General features: G+C 37.8%; 1 protein-coding gene across 3 annotated transcripts in view; it reads left to right on the forward strand.

Moving 5' to 3' along the window:
* Nucleotides 1–27351, forward strand: part of PIAS1 (protein inhibitor of activated STAT 1) — a 125235-nt gene that overhangs the window by 24772 nt on the left and 73112 nt on the right. For 2 of the 3 annotated variants that reach the window (XM_047767153.1, XM_047767151.1), the window contains exon 2: nt 11959–12403. In XM_047767153.1, the coding sequence (XP_047623109.1) occupies nt 11959–12403 (445 nt within the window). Of the gene's footprint in view, nt 1–10474; nt 10496–11958; nt 12404–27351 lie in introns of those variants that run through there. The other variant, XM_047767152.1, reaches the window with a different exon arrangement.

Raw genomic sequence — 27351 nt, forward strand, 5'->3', positions numbered from 1 at the left:
TTACCTTAAGATTTGGGAATCGTGGGGAAAAGTAGTCATCTGAATCCTAAGTAGTTCAATAATCTTATTTGTAACCTTAAACTTGATTGGAAGGGAATTTCTTATCATATACCACTGGGCTCTATAGTCTTGACAGTTTTAAATCCCAAGTTTTAAGGGTATGAATATTTAAGAAGCAAAACTCTCAGATTTTGCAGATGACACAAAACTGGGGAGAATATGTTAGAAGACAGAGTCAAGAGGAATTCATCATCACCAGCATCATCTCCTGGACACTTACTAGATGATATCTACTGTACTTAGAATAGGTGATGTGGAGAAAACTGTCCTTGAAAAGCTCAAAGTCTAGGAGAGGATATAGACTAGAAAATGAACTATTTACAGCACTGATAAGTTCTATAGTGCAGGGTGCAGTTCTTCAACAGGGTTTTGAAAAGCTGGAATGATGAACTTGGGGAAAAAAAGGAAAGTTTAACAGCATTAAATATATAAAGTTCTATTTTTATCAATTTTTAATTTTTTTAAATTTCATTTTAATTTTTTTTTGACCATGCCCATGGCATGCGGAATTGAACCCATACTATGGCAGTGACCCTAGTCACAGCAGTGACAACACCAGATCCTTAACCCACTAGGCCACCAGGGAACTCCTAAAGTTCTGTTTTTATTTTTTTAGGATTGCACCTGCAGCATATGGAAGTTCCCAGATAGGGGTCAAATCTGAGCTGTAGCTGCCAGCCTACACCACAGCCACAGCAACTCAGGATCCAAGCCATAGCTCACAGCAATACTAAATCTTTAGCCCACTGAGTGAGGCCAGGGATCGAACCTGCATCCTCATGGATACTAGTCAGGTGCTTAATCTGCTGAGCCACAACAGGAACTTGTAAAGTTCTTTTTGTTTTGTTTTGGTCTTTTTAGGGCAGAATCTGTGGCATATGAAGGTTCCCAGGCTAGGGGTCAAATGGGAGCTGTAGCCGCCAGCCTGCACAGTCACGGCAAAGCTGGATCAAAGCCACCTCTGCGACCTGCACCACAGCTCATGGCAATGCTGGATCCTTAACCACTGATCAAGGCCAGGGATTGAACTTGCATCCTCATGGATACTAGTCAGGTTCCTTTCCACTGAGCCACAGCGGGAACTCCTGACACTTAAATTTTTGATTGAAAACATTGTTAATGGATTTCACTAACTATACAGGATTATATTTCCTTAATTATAGAGGAGTAGAAGAATGAGAATATTTTATTAAATAGAGTTAAATTGTTACAGTTTTTTTTTGGGGGGGGGCACACCTTTGGCATATGAAACTTCCCAGGCTGGAGGTTGAATTGGAGCTGCACCTGCCGACCTATACCGTGGCTCATGGCAACACCAGATCCTTAACCCATGAGCAAGGCCAGGGATCGAACCCGCATCCTCATGAATATTAGTCAGGTTCATTACTGCTGAGCTACAACGAGAACTCCATGTTACAGAATTTTGAAATTTTAAGGAACCTTTGAGAATCTATCATTTTTTTAAAAAAATAGCACACCTCAGGAGTTCTGTTGTGCTGCAGCAGAAACAAATCTGACTAGTATCCAGGTTCTATCCCTGTCTTCTCTCAGTGGGTCGGGGATCTGCCATTGCCCTGAGCTGCAGTGTAGGTCACAGTCTTGGCTCAGATCTGATCCCGCATTGCTATGGCTGCTATGGCCGGAAGCTGCAGCTCTGATTCGACCCCTAACCTGGGAACTTCCATATATGCCATGTGTGCAGCCCTAAAAAGTGAAAAAAACACCCACAAATACTTCATTTTTTATTTATTCATTTTTTTGGCCACACTTGGAGCATGTGGAAGTTTCCAGGTGAGGGATCAAACCCATGCCATAGCAGCAACCTAAGCCACTGCAATGACGATGCCAGATCCTTAACCTAACTTAGCCACAAGAGAACTCCCAAATTTGTCATTTTTGAAGTGAGAAAATAGAACCTGAAAGATTGAGGTTCAGTAAATTAGTGGGTAAGTCAGTACTAGATTCCAGATTGTGTGTATAGTAGTACTGTTTTATATTGTATTTTACCTAGCATATAGTAGGTATACAGTAACTTTTCTGAATTAATTTGATTACTTGTTTCTGTCTTTGAAGACTAGCCTATCTTTATATGTTCATTGTCCCTATATTCCTCTTTCAGCAACTCATTGAGCCAAAAACAAAAAAACCCAAACCAAACCAAACACATTTATTGAATCTCTCCGTGCAGAGCAGCTTTTATTTATTTATATATTTTGGCTTTTTTGAGGCCACACTCGTGGCATATGGAGATTCCCAGGCTAGGGGTCAAATTGAAGCTACAGCTGCCGGCCTACGCCAGAGCCACAGTAACGTGGGTTTGGAGCCGCATCTGAGACCTCTACCACAGCTCATGGCAGTGCCAGATCCTTAATCCACTGAGCGAGGCCAGGGGTCGAACCCACAACCTCATGGTTCCTGGTCAGATTCGTTTCCTCTGTACCACAACGGGAACTCCCCAAAGCAGCTTTTAAAGTTATATCTTCCTCCCTCTGTGTGAGAAGTTCGATACTGTGTTAGAATTTTAAACTCTGAATTAACTTTTTTATTGTAAAAGGTATTTTATCTAAATTTTAAAAGGTTTTTTTAAATTCAGGTTTGTTATTTTTAGTCCTCAAGTTATTATCTAGAAGGAGCTTTTTGAAGGACATATCCATATGTTTTATAAAATGTAGTACATAAATGGGGATGATGTTTAAATTATCAAAAATCAAAGCCATGGTTTGCCATTTTAAGAGTGTTTATTCTTGGCTCGAAGGAGAATTGAATCTCCCTCTTCTTTTCTTTTGTGGGAGCTAAATGCTTCATATATGATGGAAGAGACCAGGAGAGGAAGAAGATAATTGGCTTGAGGAGTAGGTACTACAAGTCATTTTTCAGTCATCTTAATTGAGAAATAAATAAAAGATGAGAAACTGGGTGGAACAACATTATGGAGAAATATGTAACTAGCTTGACTTGCTGCTTTAGTAGAAACTGTCTAACTAGGTTTTCTGGTTGAACTGGGCATTGTTGACCACTTGCTAGTCTAACAGCTGCTTATTAACTACTTCAAGTGGAGAGAATTAGAAATGACCCAAAAGTCAGTTCCATTAAATAAAGAATCTGACTCTGAAAATAATAAAATATTTAATGTATGCACTAAGAGAATTTTTGATGATTACTTTTATGGGTAGAAAGCAAAAGTATAAATGAAATATTGTTAAATTTGTTTTGTCTATCTTTAGAATTCATTTTGGTTTACAGTTGGTTACAAATTGATGCTAGATAAAGGTTCATAATATAGAGTCTGCTTTATGACTAATCCTCTGAAATGCTGCAGTGGGATGTGTAAACAAGAGTAATCATGTGGTTCAACAGAAAGTACCTAATTCTTATTCATGATTTACATATGACCTTTGATTGAGACAATAAAATTGTCACTATTTAGTCTCAGAAAGCACTCTGTCCTTAATACTTGTTAATATTGCTTGATTATTGTCTTGTATTTATCTTTCTCAGAATATGGTCCCTTCCTTACATGCATACACACGCATCTACATATGTGTCTTTATGTGTGTTTGTAAAATCTTACGTATCTGAGGAGGAGATTTACGTTGAAATGTCTTCTTATTGAATGGCTAGGATCTCCCCTACTCTGCCCTGAGAACATTGAAAGGCAGCCTTTTATTGCCAAAGCAGGATTTTGGATAGAGGATCCCGCTCTGTCAAAAGTTATCAGATAAAAGGAAAAAAAGAAGTCCTCAAGATAGCCAAGTTCCCAATCATCCTAGAATGAAATACTCTGGTCTGCTCACCCACATAGTTCATCTGATCATCTTTTTTCTTTTTTTTTTTTCTTTCTCTTTTTTTTCTTTTTGATTGCACCCAGGGCATGTGGAAGTTCCGAGGCCAGGGATCAAACTCATGGAGTGGTTGTGGCCTGTGTCACAGCTGTGGCAATGCTGGATCTTTAATGTGCTGCGCCACAAAAGAACTTCCTGATCAACTTTTTAGTGTCTTACTCATAGATGTACAGCCAAGACATCCCCCTTATTCAAGGGAAGTCATCAAGAGCATGAAAGGCAGAGACCAAAGCAAATAGCAAAAAAGAACTCAGAGATTACAGAGACAGTGCAGTCAGCTGAAGAAAACAACATCAAAAACCCAATTTATTTATATCCTCAAGAGAAAAAAAGATACTGCATTCATGAAAAATAAGAACAAAATGCAGAGGGAAAAGAAAAAGAAATACAGAGCAAACAAAAAAGAGCTCAGTGGAATTAAAATTTTAATAGAAGAGTTAGAAGATAAAGTTGGGGAAACTTCTCAGAAAACAGAGCTAAAGATAACAGATGTAAATGCAAGAGGAAAAAGAAAATAGACCAGGAGTTCCCATCGTAGTGCAGTGAAAGCAAATCCGACTAGGAACCATGAGGTTGTGGGTTGGATTCCTGGCCTCGCTCAGTGGGTTAAGGCTCTGGCATTGCCCCGAGCTGCGGTGTAGGTAACAGACACAGCTCGGATCTGGCGTTGCTGTGGCTGTGGTATAGGGAGGCAGCTGTAGCTTCGGTTCTACTCCTAACCTGAGAACTTCCAAGCAAACAATACAAAACAAAACAAAACTTTCTGGAACTGAGGAACATACATCTCTAAATGTAAAAGATTAGCAATTATCAGTTCATACAATTAAAAAAAAAAACCTAATCCAGGATACAGTGTTGTAAAATTTTAGAACACGTGAAGAAAAGGTGACTGTGAAGGAATGGGGATCAGATTGTGCCAGGCGTACTAAGATGATGAGGAAAGGCCTTCAGAATTCTCAAAGAACATATTTTCCTGTTTGGAATTCTATACTGAGCCAAATTCAATTATTAAATATGGGTAAATGAAGATATTTTCAGACAAAGCAAGGAATAAAAAAGGTGTATTTCCCATGCCTCCTTCTCAGGAAGCTACTGGAGAAAAAACCCCGCTATAAAGAGGAAATCAAGAAAGGAGGAAATGAGATCAAGGAAACAGGAGTCTAACATGAAGGCAGACAAGGGAATTCCCAAAATAAGTTAAACGGAAATTCTATGAACATAGTTTTGTACTGGGTCTAGAGAGTAAGCAGTCCAAATTGGTCATTTTTTTCCCTGACGGAGGATTGTAAGAGGTATATTTTTATTTATTTATTTGTCTTTTTGCCTTTTCCAGGGCCGCTCCCACGGCATATGGAGGTTCCCAGGCTAGGGGTCTAATTGGAGCTGCAGCCACCAGCCTATGCCAGAGCCACAGCAACGCCGGATCCTTAACTCACTGACCAAGACCAGGGATCGAACCCGAAACCTCATGGTCCCTAGTCGGATTTGATTAACCACTGCGCCACGATGGGAACTCCTGTAAGAGGTATATTTTTAAGAAATGCAGTGATTTACCTGAATATTTGAATATGTCGAGAGGAAAGTTATGCTTTTAGTAGTTTACAGATAAATTAGTAGTAGCATAGAAAACTAAGCAAATGCGGAAATGGTGCAGTTATTAACTAGAAGGAAAGCAAGCTCATACGTAAAAGGAACAGTAGTCAGAATGTACTTTTGGTATAGCTGTGAATATTATTTATAGCCATAGTAATAATTAAACACCAACAGTTGATTCAACCAGAAATTTTGATGGGAAAATGAAGGTAGAGGACATGTAATAGATCTAAATCTTTTTTTTTTTTTTTCCCTCTCCATTTTTGGCTGCCCTGTGATATACAGAGCTCCTAGACCAGGAATCAGATCTGAGCCACAGTCACAACCTAAGCTGCAGTTGAAGTTACACGGGATGGTTAACCCACTGTGCTGGACTGGGGATTGAACCTATGTCCTGGAGCTCCCAATATGCCACTTATCCCATTGTGCCACAGTGGGAGCTCCAGATCTAAATCATTCTTTTAGTAAGAGGTCATTTTTTTCCCTAAAAGTAAAAAATTCTAAATAGCTTTAAAAGATCTACTATATAGTGGAAATAGTGAAAAATGGCAGTAGAAATAGCTAAAAAGACTTGAAAGTGGATGCCTTAGATTTATGAAAAATGGGTGGGGCAGAGAAACATCTGTTTTCCTTTAAAACTATTTGACTTTTAAAACTGTGTGCATGTCCAGACCTGAAGAACAGACTTGTGGTTGCCAAGGGGGAATGAGGAGGGAATAGGGTAGACTGGGAGATTGGGGTTAATAGATGCGAAGTATTACATTTAGAATAGATAGACAATAAGTTCCTACTGTATAGCACAGGGAACTATATCCAGACCGTGATGGAAAATAATATAAAAAAAGAAAATATATGATTATATATATATGCATGCCTGTGTGACTGAGTCACTTTGCTATACAGCAGAAATTGGCACAACTTTGTCATTCAACTATACTTTAATAAAAAATAATTTTTAAAGAACCATGTGCATATCTATCTGATTTAAAAGATTCATTTAAAAAAGATGTCCCTCAGGAGTTCCCATTGTGGCGCAGCAGAAACAAATCTGACTAATATCCATAAGGATGCAGGTTTGATCCCTGGCCTCACTCACTGGGCCAGGGATCCCGTGTTGCGGTGGCTGTGGTGTAGGCGGGTAGCTGTACCTCCCAGTCAACCCCTAGCCTGGAAACTTCCACATGCCAAGCGTGTGGCCCTTAAAAAAAAAAAAAGGAGGGGGGCAGGAAAAAAAGATGCCCCTCATAGTGCTTTCTTTACAGAGTATACATATTTCTCAGGCATTCTAAGTTCCCTAGGCTTCTGAGAATTGTATCATTTGGGGATGTAGAGTTACCAGAATGCTATTTGAGGAGGCAGTGATTTCTAGTAGCAGTGGTTGATGTTATCCTTACTTATAAATATTCATTTTGTTGTAGTGCTAACAAATGGAGATTTGTAAACACATGAAAAATGAAAATATATTGCATTTCAACATTTCAGATGTGTTTAGTTTTTCTCTGTGTTGTCAACACTTTACATTGTGAATTGACTGCTGTTCCATGCTTCCCTGAAGCTTTTTGGTTTAGTGATAACTTCAGATGTTTGTTTTTCCCGCTTTCTTTTGTTTGGTTTTTAAATACTGTATGCTTATTACGGTCCTTAAAAAAGTATGCAGCAGCTGCTCCGATAATAGTAGATAGCACTTCATCTTTCACTATACCTGATAATAAGGTGCAATAGTTAATTTGAATCCAGATGTTTTCTTTTATCTTAACCATCTTGATTGATTGATTGATTGATTTTGCCTTTTAGGCCTGCACTTGGAGCATATGGAAGTTCCCAGGCTCTTGGTTGAATCAGAGCTGCAGCTGCCCATACCACAGCCACAGCAATGCAGGATCCAAGCTGCATCTGTGACCTGTGCTGCAGCTTGTGGCAATGCGGGATTCTTAACCCACTGAGCAAGGCCAGGGATCAAACCCGCAACCTCATGGATACTAGTCATTAACCAGTAATTGTTTTAAAAGCCAAAATGGGGAGTTCCCGTCATGACTTAGCAGAAATGAATCTGAGTAGCATCCATGAGGATGCAGGTTCAATCCCAGGCCTTGCTCAGTGGGTTATGGATCTGGTATTGCCATGAGCTGTGGTGTAGGTTGCAGATGTGCCTCGGGTCCTGCTGTGTCTGTGGCTGTGGCCTAGGCTGGTGGCTGTGGCCGAGGCTGGCAGCTGTAGCTCCGATTTGACCCCTAGCCCAGGAACCTCCATATGCCTTGGGTGTGGCCCTAAAAAGCCAAAAAAAGATAAAAATAAAAGCCAAAATGTTGAAGTTTGAGGTTGAGATGGAATGTTAAATAAATTGATCTTTTAAAAGTTTTTCTGTTTCCTAGTTAAAAGGCATGTGGCTTGTTTTCTCTAAAAGACACTAGCAATGTAAAAGTACCACATTTGGAGTAGAATTAGTTGTGTAACATTCAACAAATTTTCTTCCTTCCTTATCTTTTTAGGGCCACACCCTGGCATATGGAAGTTCCCAGATTAGGGGTCGAATTGGAGCTATAGCTGCCAGCCTATACCACAGCTCATGGCAACACCAGATCCTTAACCCACTGAGCAACGTGAGGGATTGAACTCATATCCTCATGGATATTGCTTGGGTTTGTTACTGCTGAGCACTGACGTGACCTCCCACATTCAACAAATTTCTTAACCTTCCTAGGCCTCAGTTTTCCCATCTGTAAAATGAGGACAATACCTACCTCATAATTATGGTGATTAATTATGCATCCTGTGAGAGCAAAAACAAAAATTATACCTATGTCATTAACTTTTTTCTTCTGATCATCAAGCAAGAGATTTTATTTTATATGAATTGTCAATATGTTCTTCATAAAAAGAACAGTGATACATCTGTGCTGCATTTAAATCCTTATATCCAAAGAGTCAGGACAAAAGCTGCCTTAAGTTTACCGTAATTAATGAATTTCAGTTTTTGATTGTGTTTGACTTTGAAGAATAGAGTTGAACTGAAATGGAAAAACATTCTTCTCTTTCTAAAAATTTATCCTATTTTCTCTTTAAAACAAAATGCATTTGACCATTGCCAACTTAAATTTGTTTTTAACCTATAATCTTTGAAACATAATTTGTGTTATTTCTCTAAGAGTAAAAGCTTACTTATTTTTTTTGTTTTGTTGAATTGCAGTACTTTTTATTGAATATAACTGAATTTATACGGAATTTTCGCCATAGTCACTCTCCACTCTAATTCCTGCTATAAAATACTGTAGGTTCAAGATTTCTACACATTTTTCTCATTTCTCTACTTAGTCTGGATTAACCCCTTATTGCCTACAGGATACAAATCTGTGTAAGTGAAGAGAAACACTACCCGACTTCACCCCTTTCTTAGCCTCTTTCTCAGTTCCTCACAAGGCTCCCTTTGGCAGGATGGTCTCAACCTGAACCCTGCCCTGGCTGTCCACTTGAGCTTGTGCTACTGTCTCCACTCTACTCCAAACTTCCTCCTGTTTCTTTAAACCACAGATCCTAAATCTGTTAAAATTCTCTGCCTTCACATGGACCGTCCATTCCTAGCAATCAAGCTAGATCTACATACTCCTGACTTTCCCAGTTCAACTCCCCTTAGCGTCACCACCCAGCTCATCCAGCTCATCTTCTGCTAGAGCACTCTTTCAAATTACACTGCAGTTTCCTAGAATGAAAGAAGTCTAGAGCAGGGTTCTCTTTGCAAATCCCATGAATGTGGGCACCTACAACTTAAGTGAAAATATGCTTTCAAAATGGAGAAACAGTGATTTATGACTTTGCATCCAGGAGAAGTTTACTTATTAATACAGTGCCTGTATTGCTGAAATACCTGTTCCTTCTTAAATAAGTAATAAAAAAAAATCTTTAGAACTATTTTGTACTCTGAAGACAGTTTGGAGAGTAGGGTGAAGTTGATATCTTCTGACATTATAATCTCTGATGACATACTCTAAAAAGAGAAACATTTATAGGATTTGGGGTAGAATTTGTTTTTAAAGCCTATGTTATATCTTTGGATAAACATAAGATTTGGGTTTGCATTATAGTTATACGTATAGTTATCAATGTAGAATCCACCCCCACCCTTTCTTCTGGTGTGACTTTCTTATTTTGTTGATTCATTTATTGTCCAGGCATTTGATGAGTTACTTATCAGATGCACCGTAGTGTTAGAATGCTGAAGATAACATGACATTGTACCATAGAGGACTTCAATCTGGTCACGGAATTATTTGTAAAAAGGAAAATTATAATATAGCAAGATAAGTGCTAAAATAAAGATAGGAAAAATGGCCAGTAAGAGTTGTGCGAAGAGAGTCATTTAGTTCTGCCAGGCTTAAAAAGCAAGGCTGACCAAAGCTGAGCTTCACAGAAATAAAGCATTTACCAGGCCATAGAAGGCAGGGGAAAGGTTCATACTACTTTGATTAATCAACTATATTGCATCTAAAGCTCTTTATACACTTGTTTTTCACACTGTTTTGTTTTTCTTAATTGTTTTATAATCTGAAAATAACTTCTAGATGATTGGCTTGGGATGAATGTCATCTCAGGGAGTGCTGGTAAATTAGGGCAGCTTAACTTTTGCGTTATTGATATTTGGGATGTGATGAGGGGATACAACGGTTGGGGAAATAGCAAGTGTTAATCTCATATGTGGCTTTCATCCTGACTCTTCCCTGTCAGTGGTGGTAAAGTCAGGATTCTGCTGTTAATACCTGTATGATCTTGGGTAAGCTGTTTCTTCCCTTTGGATTTCATTTTCCTCAGCTTTATTTATTTATTTATTTATTTTTGCTTTTTAGGGCCACACTGTGGTATATGAAAGTTCCCAGGCTAGGGGTCGAATCAGCTACAGCTGCTGGCTTACGCCACAGCCACAGCAACTCGGGATCTGAGCCACATCCGCGACCTACACCACAGCTCACAGCAGCTTCCTCAGCTTTAAAATGAGAGAATTGATGTAGGTGGGTATTTTCTGTTGGTAGTCTCTTAGTAGTTGGGGAAAAAGGTGAAAGAGTGACCAAATAAGTTTGGAAACACAGTGTTAAAACTTAGAATTTCTTTACTACAGCCTTATATGTTATGGTGTTAAATTTCTGTACTTCTTAGCCTGGCTTTGCCAGTAGAGTGTCAATAATACGGTTTAATGGGAAGATCATAGGCTTTAGAATTATACATATCTGGGTTTGAATCCTGATTGATATTTAGTATCAGTGTGGCCTTTGTTAAGTTGCTTAACTTTTCTTAACTAGTTTCTTCATATATAAAGCAGGAAGGATAATACCTGTGGAGTTGTAAAGATTTAATGACAACCCATATGAAAATATCAAATATATTTGGCATATAATGGGTCAAAAAAAGTATAGCTTAAACCTTATAAATTCTGAAGTTAGTGTTGGATGTAATATCTGATGTTATTTGTATCCTGCCTACATCTGGTGTTTGAAGTAGACTGTTAATGTAATTCACATATACTTATTTAATTTTTCCCCAAGAAAATAAATGTTCTTGAGGGCTCATTACTTTTTGCCATCCGGAATATGCTCAGCACTGTCCTGGAGACTTAGTAAGTGCTTGATAAATACCTGAGAATTTCATTGTAACAGTGGAATGAGGTGAGACGTGGTTCTACCTGGTGTATACTTTTATATCTTATATAACACTAGGTAGAAGTCAGTGAATTTTTGAATATTTATTATAAATTTCTTTAGCTGGAGTTCCTGTTCTTTGGCTCAGCAGTAATGAATCCGACTAGTATCCATTGAAGATGTGGGCCCAGTTTCTGGCCTTTGCTCAGAGGGATAAGGATCTGGCATTGCCCTGAGCTGTGGTTTAGGTTGCAGATGCTGCTTGGATCTATCTTTGTTGTGGTGTAGGCCAGCGGCTGCAGCTCTGATTTGCAGCTCTGCAGCCTTCCTAGTCTGTGAACTTCCATATGCCACAGGTGCAGCCCTAGAAAGAAAAAAATAATAAATTTCTTTGGTTACTTATATTAAATGGCTAAATTTTAAGTTTGAATATTCAGACTACTGTATATAGAACACACTTGATCTTAGCCAAAAGGCGGAGAAGCAATTACTATATGTAGAATAGATGGTAATGGGGACCTACTGTATATAGCACAGGAAAATTTACTCTGTACTGTATGGTAACCTATCTGAGAAAAGAATTTGAAGAAGAATGGATGTATGTGTATGTATAACTGATTTACTTTCCTATATGCCTGAAATTAACATAGCTTTCTAAGTCAACTATGTTCCAATAAAAATTTTTAAAATATTTTAAGTTTGAAATAACTAGAATTGACTGTAAATGAGCTGGCCTTTAAGCAAACCATAAGGAGAAAGTATTTATTATAACACTTTGTTTAATGTTGTAAATTATATTATTGGAATACTAATGTTTTACATTTTGTTTTGTCTCTAAGCAAATGGTTATGAGCCTTAGAGTTTCTGAACTCCAAGTACTGTTGGGCTACGCCGGGAGAAACAAGCACGGACGCAAACACGAACTTCTCACAAAAGCCCTGCATTTGCTAAAGGCTGGCTGCAGTCCTGCTGTGCAAATGAAAATTAAAGAACTCTATAGGCGGAGGTTCCCCCAGAAAATCATGACGCCTGCGGACTTGTCCATCCCCAGCGTACATTCAAGTCCTATGCCAGCAACTTTGTCTCCATCTACCATTCCACAGCTCACTTATGATGGTCACCCTGCATCATCACCGTTACTCCCTGTTTCTCTTTTGGGACCTAAACATGAACTGGAACTCCCACATCTTACATCAGCTCTTCACCCAGTCCATCCGGATATAAAACTTCAAAAATTACCATTTTATGATTTACTGGATGAACTGATAAAACCCACCAGTCTAGGTAAGATTATTCTATAATGGCTATTTGGTTACTCTTGGAGGAAATATTTTCTTTTTCGAGTTTGACCCAATTTATTATTCATAATGACAATTACATTTGGTAGTAGCATCCAGATGGTAATAAGGATCTTTCAATTTTATTTCTTTTTTTCATTTTTTTGGGGGGATCTTTCAATTTTAGACAAAATCAAGAATGTAGAAGCTGTCTTTTAGACAGAAAAAAAGTATATTCAGGTCTGCAGTGATGGTTGCTGACACAGTAAATGTTAAAAAGTTTTCAAGAATATAAAACTTGGAGTTCCCGTTGTGGTGCAGTGGTTAATGAATCTGACTAGGAACCATGAGGTTGTGGGCTCGGATCCCACGTTGCTGTGGCTCTGGCGTAGGCCTGCGGCTGCAGCTCGTTTAACCCCTAGCTTGGGAACCTCCATATGCCGCTGGAGCGGCCCTAGAAAAGGCAAAAAGACAAAATATATATATATATATATATATATAAAACTTTTTAAAGTCTTAACATTTTAGATTGTTGATTAATATTTTACAATAACCCTTACAAATTAAATAAATTAAAACCCAGTAATTACTATCAGTCTCTGAATTCACTTTTTAATTTTCAAGGGTTGATGACATCTAAAGCAAATTACTCTTTTTGATTCTTTAAATGAGTAAATGGTTTTAATTATTATAAAAGGATATTTGAACCCTGATATATAGTATTGCAATTTCAGCTGACTTTTTCAAGTGGATGTGTGTGCTTTGCAGGGGCACACATGATCATATTTATATAATACTAATGAATACTTGAAATTTCATGTACTGTGTTCTACCATTTGATTAGTGTCTAGAATATGCTGTTAATAATTCAATGTATTAATTAACTTGAAATTTTAATTTATATAATTCTACCTTTATTTAGGGTAGAATAAAACTTACCTTATTGTGATCTCTGATACTTTTGGTGTAAAATATTTAAAATATCAGACTTCTAGATGCTGGTTTGTTACTATAAATCTGGTTGGCAAACTATGGCTGGCAAAGCTGATGCATCCTGTGGATCTGAGCTAAGTTGTTTTTTTTTTTTTTTTTAATATTCCTAAAGAGTTATAAACTAAAACGAAAACGAAGAATATGCAGCAGAGATCATGTATCTGCAAAAGCTAAAATATTTGTCTGATCCTTACAGAAAAAGTTTTCTGACCCCATTAACAAATCATTAAACATTTCAACTTGGGGGGTTGGTGAGTGTTGAATTTTTGAGAACATTTACAGAAATTCTTTGAACTAGGAAATGTTTGTTTTAAATTATATCAAGTAGAATACCTGAATAAATTAACATTATAGGAGTCATTTTCAAACAACATGAATTTTATGTCACTTTTTAAAAATAGCCATTAATAAGAAAAATTAACACTTGTTGAGAATCTGTCCTAAGTTTTTAAAACCTATACATGCTCATTATAAAAAAGGAAAGTGCTGAAGTCCCTTCCTCATTAGCAGTTTAGTATCTATGCATATATAAGCAAATTATGTTTCCTGTTCTTAAGCAGGAATCGTATTAGACATAGCATTCTCTGACATGCTCTTTTTTTTTTTTTTTGGCTTTACTAGTATAGACAGTTTTCCTTGTCTTATTTTTCATTTTTAATTGAAGGCCATATATGCACAATTTTATATATATATATATATATATATATATATATTCTACCTCGTTTCTTATTAAAGACTGTGTTCTATTCTGTGTTCTAAATAAGCCCTCTATTAAAAGGCATATTTTTCTGGTTTTTCACTGCCAAAAACATGCTGTAGTCAACCTCATCTGAAATTTGAAAGAAAAAAAAGATGTTAGTGGCTTTTATTTGATTTGATTCCCAGCTCTCAAATTTTTCTTCTGGTCTTAATAATTAATGTATCCTGTTTTCAGTTTCACTAATGTAAATTTCAAGTACCAGTGTGAATAGATGATGTTTACATATGTATCTAATTTTGTTATGAAAAGTAGAAATGCAAACTAGACATACATTATGGTTATGTTTGATAATATTTTAAATAAAAATTGAGCATTTTAAATTTATTTCACAGAGATACTTTTCTTGAATATATGTTATGTCTTCATTTCTAATTGTCTATACTTTTTTTAAATGCCTTTGTAGCTTAATATATCATAATTTATATCTTACATCTTGTTGTTTTAATACTTTAGGGTACTTTATCCTTTTGAAATTTTTAATGTGTAATAGTAATGGGAAAATATATCTGATTTCTCCCTAAAAAGATATTTGAAGTAGATAGTTCTTAAGAAATTATGTTAGTAAAGCTGACAATAGTATTTGCTGTCTTTCTATAGTATTTTCCCTCTAATGACTATTTTCAGAGAATAGTCAATAAATTTTAAATAATTTTTCTTGCTTGGAGTTCCCTTTGTGGCACAGTAGTTAACGAATCCAACTAGGAACCATGAGGTTGCAGGTTCGATCCTTGGCCTTGCTCAGTGGGTTAAGGATCTGGCGTTGCCGTGAGCTGTGGTGTGGGTCACAGATGAGGCTCGGATCCCACGTTGCTGTGGCTCTGGTGTAGGCCGGTGGCTGTGGCTCTGATTGGACCCCTAGCCTGGGAACCTCATGCCACAGGAAGCAGCCCTAAAAAAGGCCAAAAAAAAAAGACAAAAGATAATTTTTCTGTCTTTACTCCCAGCTGAAAACTTATAAACTATTTCATGGGGTGTTTCTGAGTGACAGTTTAAAAACAATGTCGTAAAATTTTGCCCATTCTTTATAACCAGTAAGTAAACCCTTGCATTTGCAAAATTGACACTGGGTTGAAGTATTAAAATACTTCCCACGAGATTTATTTAGTTGGACTTTCTTTGTCTTGTCGAGCCTCATCATTTGCACATTCTGTATTTGTGAAGTCTGCTATCTCAAACTTATTTGTAAATCCAAAATCACTACTCAGAACAGTTCCATAGCTATTTATAGACATGCACAGAGCTGCAAAAGGTTTGAGATGGCTGATGTGTGCTTTCCCACCTGTGGTTGAACTATGTGATTCTTGCTTTCTTGTTTTCAGCTCTCTTACCATAAACAAGTGTCCTCTTTGCATGTTACTTAATGCCACATTTTTTGCGTTTCTGTGCTTTTTGTTGGTGATTGCTTGGTCTAAAATGGCCCCAGGGGTTCACTGGTTAAGGACTCAGTGGTTAAGGACTTGGTGTTCTCACTGCTGTGGCTTGGGTTACTGCTGTGACTCAGATTTGATCCCTGGCACAAGAACATCCACATGCCGTGGGTGTGGCCAAAAAAATAAATAAATGACCCCTAAGCATAGTGCTAAAGTTTTGTCTAGTGTTCTTAAATGCAACAGGGCTGAGTTGTGCATTATGGAGAGAATACATGTATTAGATCAGTTTTGTTCAGGCATGAGTTACATTGCTGTTTGCTATGAACTTAGTGTTAATGAATCATCAGTATATATTAAATAAGGTGTCTTGAGACAGAAACACATAAAACAGATTAGATATTGATCAGTTGATGAAAATGTGACCAGAGGCTTGCAGGAACCTAATCCTGTATTTCCCCTAAGAGCAGTGGTTCAGTATCCACTAATTCATTGTTTGTGGTGACTTTATAGAACATAATTACCACAAATAATAAAAATTGACATTTAAAGTGTAATTGTATTTGAATACCAGTTTTCATGAATAAATCCATTGTTTGTGGTATACACACTAAATGAATAGGTAGGGTAGAGTTTTGCTTGGTGATATTGTAAATAGATTTCTGATTTCTCATTATTATCCTAAAATTAAGATAAAGGCAGACATTTTGGTTATCCACGAAAAGATCTACCAGAAAGTAATTTGTGGAAGTGTATTGATCCAGCGAATATTTGAGATGGAAATACTCACTGGATCTGGAAGAGATTGAGAAAAGAGTCTGAGTAATCTGCAGAGTTTAAGCTGAACATTAAAAAAAAAAATTTTTTTTTTTTTGCTTTGTTTTAAGGGCCACACCTCCAGTGAAATGGTAGTTCTCAGGCTAGGGGTTGAATCGGAGCTGTAGCTGTCAGCCTACACTGTAGGTCATGGCAATGCTGGATCCTTAACCCACTGAGCAAGGCCAGGGATCCTCTTGGATACCAGTCTGGTTTGTTACCACTGAGCCACAAGGGGAACTCCTAGGATGAGCATAGGCCCTGTTAAGTTAAAAATAATTGAAAAAAAGAATCTATAAGATTTTTAACATTGTTAAAGGGCTGTCTCTGTACTTCACTAAATGAAGTGACTACTTCACAGAATTCAGTTTTCTAAAGGGTTACTTTTGCCAGTAGATTACTTGTTTTGAATCTAGGAAGATATTTTCAGACAAGTTAAATACCTTCCACCATTCTTTTTGTTTCTAAACATACAGATGTTTAAAATCATCACAAACTTTTAAGAGTTTAGTTATGACCTATTGCATAATAGCATAATTCATCACAATCGCTTGAGTCCAGAATGTGATGGAATAAATTTAATTTTTTATTTTTTTCCCTCTTCTTTATCTTTTTTTTTCATCTCTTAAGGGCCACACCCGCGGCATATGTAGGTTCCCAGGCTAGGAGTCTAATTAGAGCTGTTGCTGCCGGCCTACGCCATAGCCACAGCAATGCGAGATCTAAGCCGTGTCTGCGACCTACACCACAACTCATGGCAACGCCGGATCCTCAACCCACCAAGCCAGGCCAGGGATCCAACCCAAAACCTCATAGTTCCTAGTCGGATTCATTTCCGATGCGCCATGGCAGGAACTCCCATTTCATTTTTAAGAACTAGATTTAAACAGATTTTAAGATGTTCCAGTGTAAGCTGAATGTTTTTTATGTGTGATTCATGTTTCTAACTAAAATCAAAACAATGTTTTGGTATTCCCCTGTAATATTATTAGATAATATTTATCCATCTTTATAATCATGTTGTTATTTCTTTAACTGTAAGTAATTTTAAGGTTTTTATTCATTTTGGAACACAAAGAGAAATCTTTTCATTGTCCGTAGTTAACTAGAAGAATTGGGAGATGAAGTGGAGTAGTTGTAATGTAAAATGCTTGATTTACTCAGTATTTTTGTCTCAGTATTAAAATTCTGTTTGTTCCCTGAGGCCATTTCTAATGTTTAAAACCTTTTCCATTAATCTTTCTAAGATGCCCCCCTTATATCTGACAGTTCTTACCCCCATCCAAATCAACTTGACTTTCTTTCATGCTCTTATAACATTTTATTGTTGTTAGTTCCTCAAAATGGTAGGACTCTGCTTGCTGTATTCATCTGTATATTCCCATAATAGCTAGCTGTGAACCTGCTATGTGGTAGTTGTTCAGTAAACATTTATTATCTCTCCAGTTTATTTAAATACAGTGTTGAAGAAGTAAGAGTCTGTTCTTACATTTTTCCAAATTATTTGGATGCTACAGACTTAGGAATTTGAAACACTGAAACATTTTAATTGATCATATGGATGTCATTCTTAAGTTTGTGATAAAACAAGTCACTTATCTGTTTTTTTTTTTTTAAGTCTTGGAAGATGGCTTCTATTTAAATTTTAATGTTTGTCAAACAATCTTTTCCATTAAACACCACAGATTTCTCTTTGTTACGTATGTTTGATTTTCCTCACCTCAGTTACAGGTAGTTCTAATTTGATGTGTCAGTACCTGTGTTTCCTATGGAAGTGTGCTGGGTTTATATTCTCAGTATTTTAGAGAGCTAGATCAGTCTCTTTCCCTTTTTAAAGTAGAACATTTCTGTATGGAAAATTACAATTATTTTGGGCTTGGGAAGATATATGAATAATTTATAGAAAAGATTTGAATAAAAAAATTGTAAATTTGGTTTTTTGCCTTAGGAAACAAGGCAGCAGATGCTTCAGCACTCCTAAATAGTTAAAATGATCCATCTTATTTTGTGCAGTGCGGGTAAGGTTTCTGCTACATCTTAATAACATTGGTTACCAGTGTTTTCTGCCAAGGGCTCCTCTGGCATTGGATTAGATTTCACAGTTTCCTTCTCCTCTCATTTTTTATAATTGAGTTTGCCTTCCTCCACATGCCTAATAGCCAATGCCTGGAGATCAGGTGATGCAAATTCAGGGACATAGGCTCTGATAAGTATTGGAAAGGGCATTCAAAGGTTTTATGATTCACTCTACTTTGCTTTTAGAAAATTTGCCTTCTAACAATTCAGCACAAACTGTGCTCCTCTCTACTTGAATTTTGGAAAATCAAAAGCAGTAATTTTTTCTGTAGATGGGTTTCTTCCCTAGAAACTTCTCTTCCTAATTTGGCAGCACTGGTTTCTGATTTATGAGACAAAATCTAAGATTTACTTTTTTAATCTACATCCCTCTGTAGATAATCTGTCTTTGTATCTGGTGAATTTGATTTAATATTCTTATTGTCATCTGTACAAGAGGCCAGAGGCCCGAAGAATCTACTGTGTTTTTAATAAAAGAGGTCTGTGTTCTTGAGTGTTACCTTGGGAACTAAGATTGATGGACTTTGTTGTTGTTGGGAAGGAATCTTGACAGTAAAAATCAGTAAAGAATTGTTCTGTATAGTTGTAAAAATGACATTAAAGCATTTTAATTGTGAGATTAATAAGCCAGCCATTTAGGGTTAGAAGGAAGCAAGTACAGTTTCATAGAGAAATCCAATATAAAAGATTTTACTGGAATGAAATGTAAAGATCAAATACGTAGTATATGTCATGTTTGAAATACAGTGTTTCAGAATTTGCTAATGAATTCTATACCACTTTGGCCCAGTCTCCCAAGCACAAATTGAGTTAGCATAACGATTTGAGATTAGCCAGCTGGAGAACTTGGTTGTGGTAATCATAGGATAGGTAAGATGGTGCAACAAAGGGAGAACCCATTTTTAACATTCCATTTCTTTCCTTTTTTTTTTTTCTTTGGCTGCGCCTGTGGCATGCAGAAGTTCCCAGGCCAGGGAGTGAACCTGCATCACAGCAGCAACCTGAGCCACATCAGTGACACCAGATCTTTAGCCCACTGAGCCACCAAGGAACTACCTTTTCCTTTTTCTTTTTTTTGAAGAAAAATATTGTTGATCGATATCTGAGGGATTGGAAGGTAATTTTAAGCCATTCCCTTATTTTTTTTTTTTTTTTGGTCTTTTTGTTGTTGTTGTTGCTATTTCTTGGGCTGCTCCCGCAGCATATGGAGGTTCCCAGGCTAGGGGTTGAATCGGAGCTGTAGCCACCGGCCTATGCCAGAGCCACAGCAACGCAGGATCCGAGCCGCGTCTGCAACCTACACCCCAGCTCACGGCAACGCCGGATTGTTAACCCACTGAGCAAGGTCAGGGACCGAACCCGCAACCTCATGGTTCCTAGTCGGATTCGTTAACCACTGCGCCACAACGGGGAACTCCCATTTCCTTTTTTTAGCCTTACTATTTTGGTGTTGACAGTGCTTGCAGATGACTGCAATAGTTTTGAGCAGTAATTAGTCATTCTGGTTCTTTGGTACTACTGCTGCTGAATTTATGAACATTAAAATGTAAACAAGCTTTAGATGTGCCAAAGATGGGGATTTTTCAGTGTAAAAGAAGCTGGATGTTTAATGTAGTATTAGAATTAAATCACTTTGCAACAGGTAAAAATAAAAAGACTGAATTATTATTATTGTCTTTTTGAGTTTTCTAGGGCCACACCCACGGCATATGGAGGTTCCCAGGCTAGGGGTCTAATCGGAGCTGTAGCCACCAGCCTACGCCAGAGCCACAGCAACGCGGGATCTGAGCGGCGTCTGTGACCTACACCACAGCTCACGGCAACACCGATCGTTAACCCACTGAGGAAGGGCAGGGATCGAACCCGCAACCTCATGGTTCCTAGTCGGATTCATTAACCACTGCACCACGACAGGAAACTCCAAGGCTGAATTATTTTTTAAAAATACGTTAAGTCTGTCACCTCTACACAATCTGTACAGTTCTTAGAATTTTATTTCAGTGTTTATTTCGGTGCTATAGTATATATATATATATACACTTTTATATATATGTGATATATATATTTTTTATTTTTTATTTTTTTAGCCAAGGCATGTAATGGCTTAATGTGGGGTCTCAGTTTCCAGACCAGGGATTGAGCCCAGGCCACAGTGGTGAAAGTCGTGTTGAATCCTAACCACTAGACCACCAGGGAATTCTCCAGTGGTGTATTTTTCAATGTTTTATTTCTGCTCTTAAATTTTATCATTTTAATTTTAATATTATTATATAAGATATGAATTAGATGGGAAAATCACTTATCTATAAGTACTCATAGCATTTTATGCTTCTTTTCACCAGCTTTTCATGTAAGTTTAAATATAAAGTTACCAATTTGTTTACATGCAATTTAAGAAATCTCAAGGGAAATGATGGAGTTAATTACATGAAATTGTCAATACCCTATACATCAGGGGGTTTTTTCGGGGTTTTTTTTTTGCTTTGTTTTCTTTTTGCTTTTTAGGGCTGCACCCGACGCATATGGAGGTTCCCAGGCTAGGGGTCAAATCGGAACCACATCTGCCGGTCTATGCCACAGCAATGCTGGATCCTTAACCCACTGAGCGAGGCCAGGGATCGAACCTGCAACCTCATGGTTACTAGTTGGATTCCTTTGTGCTTGCCACAACGGGAAAGCCTACATCAAGTTTTTTTAAAAGCCCAACTGTAAGAGTAAATACCAAATAAAAAATATTTGAATTAAACATAGAATTACAAGAAAGAATTCGCAAATCAAAATGGGGGAGGATACTAAAGACTATCCGGCAGTGTGTGAAAAGATAGTTATTAAAGGGGAAATACTGGCGTTCCTGCTGTGGTGCAATGGGATTGGCGGCGTCTCTGCAGCGCCAGGATGCGCGTTCGATTCCTGGCCCCTCACAGTGGGTTGAAGGATCTGGTGTTGCCACAGCTGTGGCATAGGTCACAAGTGTGACTCAGATCTGATCTATGGCCTGGGAGCTCCATGTGCTGCTAGGCAACAAAGAAAAGGTGTGTGCATGGGGGGCGGGGGTGGGACACTTACAACTAGGAAACATGAAAAGTACTCACTTTTACTAATTCCAAAGATAATTCAAAGTAAGTCAACCATGAGATTTTTAAGTCGTGTCTATAGAGCTTATATTAAAATATATATGGGAGTTCCCCTCTTGGCACAGCAGAAACAAATCCGACTAGGAACCATGGGGTTGTGGGTTCAATCCCTGGCCTCGTTCAGTGGGTTAAGGATCTGGCGTTGCCATGAGCTGTGGTGTAGGCTGGCAGCAACAGCTCTGATTACGCCCCTAGCCTGGGGACCTCCATATGCCACCGGTGCGGCCCTAAAAAGACAAAAAAAAAAAAAAAAGTAGATCGGTTTGGACCTGTGTGAAATTTATAGTACATATGAGGAATTCTGATTTCTGGTTTATTACTTCTAGATCTTAGTCACTAGATTTTTTTTAAAGTGTTAAAATTATAGACCCTTCATAACTCAATACTTAAATATTTTAAAGAAAAATTCATTTTTTTAGTCCAATCTAGATTTCAGGTTTTTGCTTAAATTCATTCTGTTGACTTGTATGTGACCTGTATATGTAGGTAATCTCAAAATCTCCCTGAGGGGTTCCCCTTGTGGATCTGGCGTTGTCATAAGCTGTGGTATATATAGGTCACAGACATGGCTCGGATCCTGTGGCTGTGGTATAGGCCGGCAGCTGCAGCACCGATTTGACCCCTAGCCTGGAAACTTCCATATGCTTTGGGTGCAGCCCTAAAAAGCAAAAAAAAAAAAAAAAAGTTATTGACAGAAGAAGCATTTTCCCTCATTGCATGGTAAGAGTTAAAGTCTTAATAGATTGAATAATTATGGTTGTGAGAGAATTGCTGTCAGATGCAGAAATATACATTTACTTTCCTTAGTGCTTTCAGATTATTTCGAAAGGTCTCTGTAGAATCCAAAAGCTAACAAACAAGTCATTCAACTCAAGGTAGGAAGGGTAGGGATAAGAAAGTCTGATGGATACATTGTGAATTGAGTTAAAACTCAACCAAGAGAGTGGAGCTATAATAATATTTAACATGTCAAATTGCAATTTCATCCATTTAGTAGATTAGGAAATTCGTATTTTCAAGTTCACTTAGGACCTGATTGTTAACTTCCTTTTTAATAGAAATAACAGATTATTCTTTAACAGATAACCTTGATGCCATAACATAAATTTCCTTTTTTTTTGATAGGCAAGAAATAGATTTGTTAAGGTAGGATGCTTGTGAGAGATGCAAGCAGGCAGGCCAGGAGGCTCTCTCTAACATAAATTTCTACTTAAGGTTGAAGTTTCTCTAGAATTTATCCCATATTACTTTTAGATAAAGTAAATCAGGTCATATGTTTGTATTTATCTTTTTTTTGTATAATTTGCTTATGCTTGTGTGGATTATGGTGTACTTGTGAAGTCAGTTTTTAAAGCCAAGATTGTATTTATGTAAGTGATTTCCCCCCCCCCCCCCCCCCCCCCCCCCCCCCCCCCCGCTAGGGTCGCACCCTTGGCATATTGGAGCTTCCCAGGCTAGGAGTTGAATCGGAACTACAGCTGCTGGCCTACACCACAGCCACAGCAACACCAGATTCGAGCCCAGTCTGTGACCTACACTACAGCTCAGGGCAACGCTGGATCCTTAACCCACTGAGTGAGGCCAGGGATTGAACCTGCATCCTTTTGAATGCTAGTCGGGTTCGTTAACCACTGAGCCACACCAGGAATGCTAAGTGATGATTTTTTTAAATACTGATTCTCTCCTTCCTACCATAAGATCTAGATTTGCTAAATCAGAAGACTATCTAGAGGAGAAAGATACTTTGTGTGACTAGAATTAAAATGCTGGCGCTTTTATTGCCTAATGAGTAATCTGTATCAGCCTTTCTAAGCCTATAGCTTTCTACTTTGCTCCCCAATCTAGCATTTCATCTCTAGCTTTTCCCCCATTATGCCTTTTTGGTTTTTTTTGTCTTTTTCTCCTTTTTTTAGGGTCGCACCTGCGGCATGTGGAGGTTCCCAAGCTAGGGGTCTAATCAGAGCTGTAGCTACCAGCCTGCACCATAGCCACAGCAACGCCAGATCCTTAACCCACTGAATGAGGCCAGGGATCGAACCTGAAACCTCATGGTAGTCAGATTCATTTCTGCTGCGCCACCATGGGAACTCCCATTATGCTTTTAAAATATCTTCTGAAATGTGTTTTAATTTTATTTAAAATGAAATTATATTTCTTAGTGATAGTTTGTTATATCTCTTATTGTCCTACATATATTAGATTTTCAATATAAAATTCCAGGATAGACACTAATTTTTTTGACACATAAGAAATCACCTCACATAGTTAAACATTTTACCCTTAAAAAAAAAAAAAAAAAAGACAGTTACCAGTCTAATTCAGTTCTTCATTTGAGGGTCATTGTAAAGCATACTTCTGCTGTATGGCAAACTATGCTTTAGATACTGACTCAATTAAAGGTAACACTTATTTTTCCAGTTGATTTTTTTTATACTCTAGTTTGCATGTATATGCATTTGCATACATGAATATGTGTGTGTAAAAGAGTGCATTCATTTGCATCCACAGTTGGAGAGAGGAAGAGAAATAAGTGAGAATGTATAATTAGAGATATTAGACTATTTGCATCCCCCTTTTCTTCCCCATCAAGGCTAAAATGATGGTTTAACACCTGTCTCTGTCCCCATGAGGAAAATGACCTTTGCTTCTAGGCCTTCTGGATTTTCTGAATAGAGGGTCTTATGGTACAGGAAGGTGAACTTGAGCAGCATGAAGAAAATATTCTTTTCCCTGTGTGCAAAACTGGCCCAGGCCAAATTTCAGCAGAAAGTTGTCTTTGGCTTTTTCCCATTTGTCTTTCTTCATGCTTCTCCCACTTCCTTCTGCCTTCTTCTTAAGTGTTGAGTGTCTTTAGCTCCTTACTGTGGTATTTTTTCCAGGCCTGCATATGTACTCCTTATTAATCTCCCACAAGCCCCCTCCATTTTCTTGCTAATATTGTCTGTAAAATAACAATTTGATCTATAGAGTGAAGGGAATTGTGGGTTTTTTAATTTGTTTTTTTCGTGTGTTTTTGTTTGTTTGTTTTTGCTTTTTAGGGCCCACCTGTGGCATATGGAAGTTCCTAGGCTAGGGGTTGAATCAGAGCTACAGCTGCCAGCCTATACCACAGGCACAGCAACAGGCAATCCATGCCGCGTCTGCAACCTATACCACAGCTCAGGGCAGTGCCGGATTGCTAACCCACTGAGCAAGGCCAGGGATCGAACCTGTATCCTCACGGATACTAGTTGGACACATTTCTGCTGCGCCACGATGGGAACTCCCGGGAGTTGGTTTTAAAAGTTAGTGTATTAGCCTGACTGCTGACAATTCCTGAAATTTTCTATCAGTTACAAGAGTGTAGCATATTTAAATAGATACACAGCACAATAAGCTTTCCTCCAGCATTGGGTCAGATTGCTGTTTCTTTGGTTGAACACAGATGAAATTGGCTTATGTTGTGTGAAAAATCATTACTGGATCTTTAAAAGGTTAGCATTATAATCAGTATGGTGTGAGGTGCTCTTGTTAGGAGAGATGCAAAGAAACAGACTGACAAAGGGAATCACACTCTTCTCTTCACCTGGGACTGTGGTCAAACAGAATTTCTGGCATTACTTATGATTATTTGGCACCACAGTGAAAAGGTGGTTTTGAGCAAGGAGCTAAACCTAAAAAGCCCACTTTGTTGGCTTTCTTCTAGATCAAATTAATGAAATTAATCTTGATACTCATAATTTATTTTTCTACTTTTGAACCTTTCTGCTTAGGGTTGGGAATCCAGGATAGTAGTAGCTATTTGTACATGTTTACATATTTGTAATTTAGGTGTTTGTTAGGAATTATTCATTAACTTAAAACTATTTCCTTCTGATCACTGTTCACATCAAGTATCTTGGGTATGGGCTCACTTGGCACCACATTCACCTCATGAGTCCTCTTAATCCTTATCAGAAGGAAATTCCATTTCTTCCTGTGGGAAAGTAAACATAGTTTGTAAGATTGAGTTCTCTTAAGCAGTATATTTCAAGAGTAATCAGTATTTACCTAAATGCTTAGAATTTTTAGTTCATCTATTATAAATATAAAATCAGTTATGGATAAATGTGATTGAATTAATGATGTTTATATGAGAGAATAGTCTTTGGAGCCTTTTTTGAGTTCATGAATTTAGGTTGCTACTCAAATTTTAATATTTTAACACTTTATACTTCACTTGAGAAAGAAAGGATAGTGTAGAATGGATTTGAAAATGGCAGTTAAACTAAATCTAGATATAGTAGTTATGCATGATGACAAGTAAAGTACCCAGCATTTTTAAAGAAGAAAAAAAGTTCATGGTTAATACTTAATGGTTATATCAGCTAGAGAAAAGATGCATTTAAGAAAAAACTAAGTGCATTCACTGTGTTTCAGTCTATATTACCAGGCAGTTAATGAAACATTTTAAGTAATTTCCCTTTCTAGTCTAGAGTTGTAGTGTAGTTAGAAACTTCTAGCTGCTTTTATACAAGAACTCTTCTACAAGAAAACTACTAGAAAATCAACTGTGAGGAACCGTTAGAACTAATTAATGGTTCAGCATGAGAGCTAATTGAAAGTTGCAGTGAAAAAAATAAGTGTTATTTTTGCTACAAATGATAGACAATCCACCTAAAACTGGCATGAATGTAAAAACTGATCTATTTATATAACCAAAGGATAAGAGTCTTCATGTGGAGCTCCATGAACATCACCATGATCCTTTTCTTGATCCTCTACTTCCCCTGCCAACTTTTACCCCATTGCTTTTCTCCTCATTGTGGCAGGATTCCATGAACAAGTAGAAACAAGTGTGGTTTCTACCTCCATTTCTTCACTTTCCATTCTCCTGTAAGTAAACTTCAGCCATGCTTTTGTTCCAGTTACTCCACTGAAACTTCCCTTGTCAAGAAGAGCTGTGATACCAAAGCCCATGATCCCTACTCAGTACCTAGTTTGCTAGTTCTGTTAGCATCTTTTAAAAATTTTATTGGAGGAGTTCCCATCGTGGCGCAGTGGTTACCGAATCCAACTAGGAACCATGAGGTTGCGGGTTCGGTCCCTGCCCTTGCTCAGTGGGTTAACAATCCGGCGTTGCCGTGAGCTGGGGTGTAGGTTGCAGACGTGGCTCGGATCCCGCGTTGCTGGGGCTCTGGCGTAGGCCGGTGGCTACAGCTCCGATTCAACCCCTAGCCTGGGAACCTCCATATGCCGCGGGAGCGGCCCAAAGAAATAACAAAAAGACAAAAAAAAAATTTTATTGGAATATAGTTGGTTTACAGTGTTGTATTAGCATCATGTTTACAGCAAAGTGGGCCAGTTACACATATACATATATTCATTCTCCCCCCCGTAGTTTATTACAGAACATAGAGTAAACCTCCATGCACTATACAATATAGCCTTGTTACCTATTTTTATATATAGTAGTTTGTGTTATGTTAATCCCATCCTCCTAATTTATCCCTCCCTGTTAGTAACATGTGACACAGTTAATCAGATTCTCCTACTTGCAACACTTTGTCGGTGTCCTTCAATCTCGCTGGTCATTTCTTCTTACACTTCTTTTGTTCCTCTTCTCCCAGACCTGTTTCTGTCTACATTTGCTTCCTCGGTGATTATATCTATTCTCAAGGCTTTTAATAGTAACTAAACATTAATAACCCTAAATTTATGTCTCTAGCCAAGTCCCCTCTGAGTTCCAACTGCCCATACATATGAATCACTATTCATATGTCTGTCTCAAACTTAGTATGTCCAGGAGGGAAAATTTTTGTTCTTTCTTCTAAAACAAATTCTGCCTGCA

The sequence above is a fragment of the Phacochoerus africanus genome, chromosome 2 (genome assembly GCF_016906955.1).
Source record: "Phacochoerus africanus isolate WHEZ1 chromosome 2, ROS_Pafr_v1, whole genome shotgun sequence".
NCBI classification, from domain to species: domain Eukaryota; kingdom Metazoa; phylum Chordata; class Mammalia; order Artiodactyla; family Suidae; genus Phacochoerus; species Phacochoerus africanus.